Source organism: Triticum aestivum, chromosome 3D, assembly GCF_018294505.1.
Source record: "Triticum aestivum cultivar Chinese Spring chromosome 3D, IWGSC CS RefSeq v2.1, whole genome shotgun sequence".
Lineage (NCBI taxonomy): Eukaryota > Viridiplantae > Streptophyta > Magnoliopsida > Poales > Poaceae > Triticum > Triticum aestivum.
Window position 1 is genome coordinate 481,958,133 of NC_057802.1, and position 7,741 is coordinate 481,965,873.

At 48.1% G+C, this 7,741-nt stretch overlaps 1 protein-coding gene and 1 non-coding gene across 2 annotated transcripts; one reads left to right on the plus strand and one right to left on the minus strand.

Moving 5' to 3' along the window:
• Window positions 1–280: 280 nt before the first annotated feature.
• Window positions 281–4,324, plus strand: LOC123079842 (uncharacterized). The gene is made up of 3 exons (XM_044502664.1): window positions 281–1,313; window positions 1,992–2,146; window positions 3,741–4,324. Exons 1-3 carry the CDS (start codon window positions 587–589, stop codon window positions 4,098–4,100), a joined length of 1,242 nt encoding a protein of 413 aa, XP_044358599.1. The 5' UTR covers window positions 281–586; the 3' UTR covers window positions 4,101–4,324.
• On the minus strand, window positions 1,814–1,885 carry TRNAP-CGG (transfer RNA proline (anticodon CGG)). The gene has a single exon. It is a non-coding gene; the product is annotated as a tRNA-Pro (tRNA).
• Window positions 4,325–7,741: the final 3,417 nt, after the last annotated feature.

Sequence of the window (7,741 nt, forward strand, 5' to 3'; positions counted from 1 at the left end):
CTTTGCTTCCTTTTGTCACATGTTATCATCGACACGGATTATTCTTTCATGTTTCCGGTCTTCACGATATTCCGAAGAAAGAACATACCAGAATGTTTCCTCTCATATGATAAGAGTAGATATTCCTGATGGCCTTTCATGGAAAAAGATACAGTGCGTCTTTTAGTGCATTCAAATCTCACTATGGTCCTCATAGGAAGATCTGCTCGCAGCACATGGTTGCCTATAAATCTGACAGTACCCCGTCCGAGCCCGAGTAACAGCACCCAAACCATCAAACACTTTGCTCCAAAGCAAATCAGCGCATCCCCTGTCATCCCTCTTCTTGGAGCTCTCTTGACGGCGACAAGAGAGGGTCTGATCCCCTCCATCGCAAAACCCAGACAGACACAGCACCAAAACGGCCGCCCCCCGAGCCGGGCCCCACCTCCCCCCTCCGCCAACTTCGCCCCGCGCCCCAACGCCGCGACGCAGCGCGACTCAACACTCCCCCAAGCCGCAACCCCTCGCCAGTCGCCACCTCCCTCCCTCCGGCTCCTCCCCCAGAGCTCCCCCCAAACCCTTCCCCTCCCCGGCCCGGTTCCCGATGGGCAATTGCTCCCCCTCCCCGCGCCGCCGCCGCCCGTCCCCGGCCGGCTCCCCGCCCTCCCACTCCAGCACGGCCTCCGGCGGCGCCAGCGGCGGCGGCGGCGGCGGCGGCGGCACCACCGTGTCCCCGTATGCGCTCGCCAGATCCCCCTCCGTCTCCGTCTCCGTCGACCCGGAGGCCGACGCCGAGCGTGGGGGCGTCGTCCGCGTCTACGGCTCCGACGGCTGCCCCGTCGCGTGGCGCCTCCGCGTCGCGCTGCTCTACAAGGCGGCGGCGCCCGTGCACTTCACGCCGTCCGAGGCGGCCCCGCTCGGCCGCCCCGTGCTCCGCCTCTCCGCCGCCGACCCGGAGCTCTGCGGCGCCGCCGACGAGCTGCTGCGCCACGTCGACGCGCGCTTCGAGGGCAAGCCCCGCGTCGCGCCGCCCGACCGCCCGCCATCCGCGCGCGCCTCGCTGGCCGCCGCGGCCGCCGAGGAGGTGGCCGAGATGGTGCGGCTGCAGCACCGCAGCGCGGAGCGGCACCTGGAGGGCGTCGCCGCCAAGCTGGCGGAGATGGTGAAGAAGGGGGCGAAGAAGGCCGGCAAGGGGCGGAACGTGGCGGTGGAGGGCGCCGAGGTGCGGAGGCTCGGGAAGTGGTACGGCGACGCCATGGAGGTGATGCTGGAGCACGCCAGGATGGAGGAGCGGGTGCTGTTCCCCGACATCCAGAGGGCTTCGTTCCCAGGTCAATTTCAGCCCGATCCCATTCCCCACTAGTCTCAACATTTCACTTAAATTTCGCTTGCTGCTCTCGAGGATTTCTGAGGAAGGTGCATTTCCTATTGGGTGGTTTCCTCATTGTCGTCTTCTGCATTTTCCTGTCCCTTTTGACATTCCGGGTGCATTCACCGCCTATGGGCAACTGCTCCGTGTCCCTGCTATAAATTGCTTTGCGCCGGCCGTGTACTCGTGCTGGTGAATTTTCATGGATTTGCAGAATCTGCCGTGACAGGAAGGGATGGGGATAGGAGCGCTCTTTTCCTTTCTCTATCTACTGTGTTCCTTGTCGATCAAAATGCTTCTGGTTCCTTTACCTTTGTAGCTGCACATGGACATTTTCTCCCATCCGATTGGTAAAAACGAACAAGGTAACAAAAGACAGTGATGTCGTGTAGTAGAGCAGAAGCTACTGATAGAAAAATTCCCTTGTCATTTTCCATCCAGGTGCAAAACATAACAAAAAATGGGGCGTTGCGAGAATCGAACTCACGACCTCCCGCACCCGAAGCGGGAATCATACCACTAGACCAAACGCCCTTGTTGTTATCCTCGATCCGAGAGCTTAATTAAGCAGTTGTTTAATCACGCCCATATGATTGAGTAACTGCAGTCCAATCTGATCCTAAAAGTATTTTATGCGCAGGGGTGTGCGATAAGGTTCAGGAGCAGCACGGGAAGCACCTGCCCATGATGAACGGAATCAAGGAGGATATAAAAACGCTTCTGACGCTGGAGCTGGGCAGCGCCCTCTTCTATGAAGTGCTGGTCAACCTCTCCGTCCGCCTCAAAGCGTTGCAGGTACGTACATGCTCTCTTGTGCATTTGGTGGCTGTTTCATCTAGCATATTCTGCTTATTGCATTACTGTTCTGTACTCTGCATTGCTTGTGAAATCTTGCAAGTTTGTATTTGAACTGTGCTACTAGTATGTTTCAATATCATATACCGGAAAGAATATTCAGGTGGCTTTTGGAATTGTGCTATATGAAAAGTCATTTCGCGGAGGTTGATGTGCAAGCTTCACCTTTTGTGACTTGCAAGGCTTGTCTACTGCCTTCAGGCAAAAGTGCCACCAGTAATTTGTTGGTGTGGATGTTATCCTCTCATAATCAGTACCCCTTTAGCTAATGACCTGACAAGAGATACTCTCAGAAAGGTAGTAACCGAAAGTGAAGTACAATGATGAGAGTTCACCTAGTCCCACGAGAGAAAAATATACTGATTCCTTGCTTCTTCCATGGAAAAGTTGGTTGTGTTGCACTACTGTCCCTTGCACTTTTGGAAGATCATGTGGACCTGGATAAGGGCCACTACCAACCTGTTTGCTCTGTAAAACTTCATAGTTTGAGCAGCACATTGTATTGTAGGGTTAATTTTAGTGTTCAAGTTGGATACAGACCCACTACCATGGCAGTTGCATACAGCTCTACTACCATATTACCACATTATTATTGTGTGAGTGGAAAGCTTAGGCGAAAGCAGGGTGCAGCCTGGTCTGACCTGTTTACCTTGTATGATTTGCTTTTGAGGATTTCAGTGCCACATGTAGGGTCGGGTTAGTGTCGTAACTTCGAGAGTTGGATATGGATCCTCCACCATTGCTATTGCGTACAGCTCTACCACTGCACTAGAGTTTTGCTCCTGGAAAGTTGTGAGAAGAGTCAGCCTGGCCGAAGCTAGAGTGCAGCCTGGCCTAAGCAACTAAGAAAGTTGCTTTGCAAGACATTGGGTTTTAGCTGTTTATTCTCACTACAGCTAGGTCTATCCACATGTGCCTACCAAGCTGATGAAAGGAGTTGACGTAGCTCAGCAAACTGCTAAGATCATATATGTTGTAATCATCAGGAGCACTTCCATGGATGCTTTGCCGCGTTGATTCGCCACGTAGTATCTTGGCATTAAGTAGTATGCAGACAGCAACCGTTTCGCTCAGAACCAACTTAGAAGGGTTGACAACTTCTACAATCTATTCATTACTCCCTCTGTAACTTAATATAAGGTGTTTCTTTGACACTATTATACTCCCTTCGTCCGGAAATACTTGTCCAAGAAATGGATGTATCTAGATGTATTTTAGTTCTAGATACACCCATTTGTACCCATTTCTGCGACAAGTATTTCCGGACGCAGGGAGTATTAAGTTACGGAGGGAGCAGTTGTTAATGTTACAGTGAAATGATGTACATGCATGCTAGAATAATGCGAAAGATGTACCTAAATATTTGGAAATGATCTCCTGTGATAGGATCATTATACGTTATCCTTATCTGGTAGCAACTTGTAAATATTTGTTATATATTGATTCTTTAGAATAATATCAAATGATTACATAAGCCATCACAAATCTTTTTTTCATGCTTGGTGTGGATCTGAAATTAATCAAACACTGGCAGGATCACACCAAGGAGCACTTCAAGGAGGAAGAGAAGGATATGCTCCCACGATTGGAATCGGTACGGCGGATGCAGCGCGAGGAGGGGAATGTTCCTGACAAGTCCAACTCCGGATGGGCGTCGGAGGCCATGGGCACGATGGAGATGACGCACTCGAAGCTCTTCCCCTTCTTCATGACCGGGCTCATGCCCCAGGAGGCCGTGCAGTACCTCGACCTGGTGTGCAGATGCACCAAGAACACCCGGCATCTGGTCTCCATGCTCAGATCGCTCGCGGAGCGCCTGGAGGACGCGAACCCGTTGATAATCCACAACAACCCCACACGACTATATGAGCACCTACTTGTAAAATCCCCATAAGCTTCAGGTCCAGCAAAAAATATAGGGTATTTACGTGCCACGTAAATTGTGAATGCCAACCAGCCAGCCCTCTTCTTTTCTCTTGTGTGGAGTGCAGCCATGTAATTCTTGGGTTTATTGGGTGAGAGCGTGTATATCTATCTTATCACTCCGAAGTGTGCAAGGGAAATGAAAATTTGGAGTGATAGCAATGGCAGCGGTTTTTACTGACCTGTTTAGTTTAATCACCGTTTCTGGGTGTTGGTGGATTGATAATGATCTGATCCCGCAAGGTCATGGCTATTCAGATCTGATCTGTGATCTACGATCTGTAAGGTGATGAGATTCTTTGGGTTGACAAGTTCATTTTGGTGATATGATACGATTTTGACTGATGCAGACCATTCAACCTGGCAAGTTGAGACAGATCATCAGTTTATCTGGTGATAGACTAGGGCAGGCAACCTGAAAAATGAGTTTGTGGTAAGATTAGTTCTGGTAGCAGCTAAACAAAGGGACCAGGCAACCTGAAAAATGAGTTTCTGGTAAGATTAGTTCTGGCAGCAGCTAAACAAAGGGACCACTTAGTAATCTCACCAGTTAAAAAAATGAACTAAAAAACAAGAACCTATTTTTTTCAGTCATCTACTACTCCATCCGTCTTATAATATAAAAGCGTTTTTTACACTAGTATTGTGTCAAAAACGCTCTTATATTATAACGAGACGGCAGGTGTAGTTGATTAGAGAGTGTTTTTTTTCTCTCCGAGCAACTGTTGAGTGGTAGTGATACTATTTGCTTCTGATCCTTGAAACACACAAATGACGATTTCTATTAGAGACTAGAGAGTGCCTTAACAGTAAATGGCTGAACAGAAGTGTCACTAGGCTGGGGCCATGTCTTGGCACAGAAAGAAAAAGGAAATAAACACTTCTGCTTCGGTAGACTCCCTAAACACATGAACGATTTAGATTATCCGATATTCCTTCATCGGTAAAGGCATGATGGTCATATATTTATAAAAATGGCCCGCCCGCCCGTGCACTACGTATATGTATTCGTGCGTCCACGGTGCAAGGCGTATTTTTTCATCCACTGGGTGGCGTGATTTGTTTTTGAGAAAGTAAAAAAAAAGACCGCTGAGACGGGGTCGAACTTGCGACCTGTTGCACTGGGGCAATTTGCAGATTTGAACTAGCCACTAGGATACGAAGGTTTGTTGTGATAGATTCCAGGCTTTTTCATTTTTCATCTGCAGGGCAGCAGTGATTTATTTTCTATTTTTGTTGGCACCGGATCACGATATTTGTGTTGCGTGACGCGCCGTGGCACGCGGGGCAGCACGGCTGCACCCCTACCGCTTACCGCCGTCGTCTCGGCTGCCGTGCCACATCCGCTGCCGCCTGTCGCTCGCATGCCGCATCGCTCGCCCCGCCATTAAGTCGTCGCCTCGTGCTACCCGCCCTGGCATTCACACCGATGCGGCGCCCTCCAACCCCCCTCCCCCTGCAGCCCCCAGGCTATAAAAAGCCGGGGTCGGCCAGCCGCCGCACACTGCCCCTCCTCCTCCTCCTTAGACCCCCGTCGCCCCTACTCTTCTCGATGGCGAGCTCCGGATCCGACAGCGAGACGGTCGATCTTGGCCGTCAACTCTCTCGTGGCCGCATGCAGAGTTGAGCCGCTTCGGACTACTCATTTCATCGTCGGCACGGCTGCCGAAGGAGTGGCACATCACCGCCGATGGATACACGACATTGGGGCCCGACGCAACACTCGAGCAGCTCCGCTCCCGTGCAAAAATGAATGAATCCGGACAACAAACATGCTCCGTCATGCCAAGCCTGTATTTTTAGGGTTTTTTCACCTAGAAAACCGTAGAAAATGCATAGAATGCCATAAATGAATGAAACTTGGCGTGCATGCTAGCCATGGTGATGCCATTATGTGGGAAACTTGGCGTGTATATGGAAAACATTTTCTGCAAATTCGAAATAAAATTCAAATTTGAATTCAAATCTTTTGGCAATATTTTCTTCCGACTTTTTTTGGAGTGTCATGTTAGCTCCTCTCATACTTTTGCTCAAGTATTTGTCAGGGATATTTGAAGTAAATTTTTAAATGCCAAGTTGAATCCAAACAAAACTTAAATGCCTCTGAAAATTTCCAAATGTCACTCAATTCAAACAAAATGCATAGATGCTTAGCTAATAATTGTAAAACATTCCAAATTGAAAACTTGGGATGTTACAGTTTCAGCATCAGAAATAGAAATATCATTGGGATTCTCAGGTGTGTCAGCAACAGGTTCACTAGAAGCATGCAAAGTCCTATTATTTTTATTTTCTTCTTCTTAGAAGGACAAGGTGCATCTACTTTAGTTCTCTGAGAATCTTGCTCAATTCTCTTAGGGTGGCCCTCAGGATACAAAGGTTCCTGAGTCATTTTACCCCCTCTAGTCATAACTCTAACAACATTATCATTTCTCTTATTATTTAATTCATTGAGCAAATCATTTTGAGCTTTAAGCACTTGTTCTACTTGAGTGGTAACCATAGAAGCATGTTTACTAATGAGTTTAAGTTCACCTTTAACTCTAGACATATAATCACTCAAGTGTTCAATCATATAAGCATTACGTTTCAATTGTCTACCAACATAAGCATTGAAGTTTTCTTGTTTAACAATAAAATTATCAAACTCATCTAAGCATTGACTAGCAGACTTATAACGAGGAATATCACCTTCATCAAATATATAGAGATAATTTACCTTTACTACCTGTGTCGGGTTATCAAGACCATGTATTTCTTCAATAGGTGGTAAATTCTTAACATCTTCAGCTTTAATACCCTTTTCTTTCATAGATTTCTTTGCCTCTTGCATATTTTCAGGACTGAGAAATAGAATACCCCTTTTCTTCGGAGTTGGCTTATGAATTGGTTCAGGAAGTGTCCAATCATTTTCATTACTCAACATATTATTCAATAGCAATTCAGCTTGATCAACAGTTCTTTCCCTGAAAACACAACCAGCACAACTATCCAGGTGGTCTCTGGAAGCATCGGTTAGTCCATTATAAAAGATATCAAGCATTTCATTTTCTTAAGAGGATGATCAGGAAAAGCTGAAAGATTGAGGATGTCGCCTAGGGGGGGTGAATAGGCGCTTTAAAATAATTACGGTTTAGGCTTGAACAAATGCGGAATAAACCTAGCGGTTAATTTGTCAAGCACAAAACCTACAACAACTAGGCTCACCTATGTGCACCAACAACTTATGCTAAGCAAGACAAACTACTAGGTGATAGCAAGATATATGACAAGAAACAATATGGCTATCACAAAGTAAAGTGCATAAGTAAAGGGCTCGGGTAAGAGATAACCGAGGCACGCGGAGACGACGATGTATCCCGAAGTTCACACCCTTGCGGATGCTAATCTCCGTTTGGAGCGGTGTGGAGGCACAATGCTCCCCAAGAAGCCACTAGGGCCACCGTAATCTCCTCACGCCCTCGCACAATGCAAGATGCCGTGATTCCACTGAGGGACCCTTGAGGGCGGTCACCGAACCCGTACAAATGGCAACCCTTGGGGGCGGTCACCGAACCCGTACACTTTGGCAACCCTTGGGGGCGGTCACCAGAACCCGTCAAATTGCTCGGG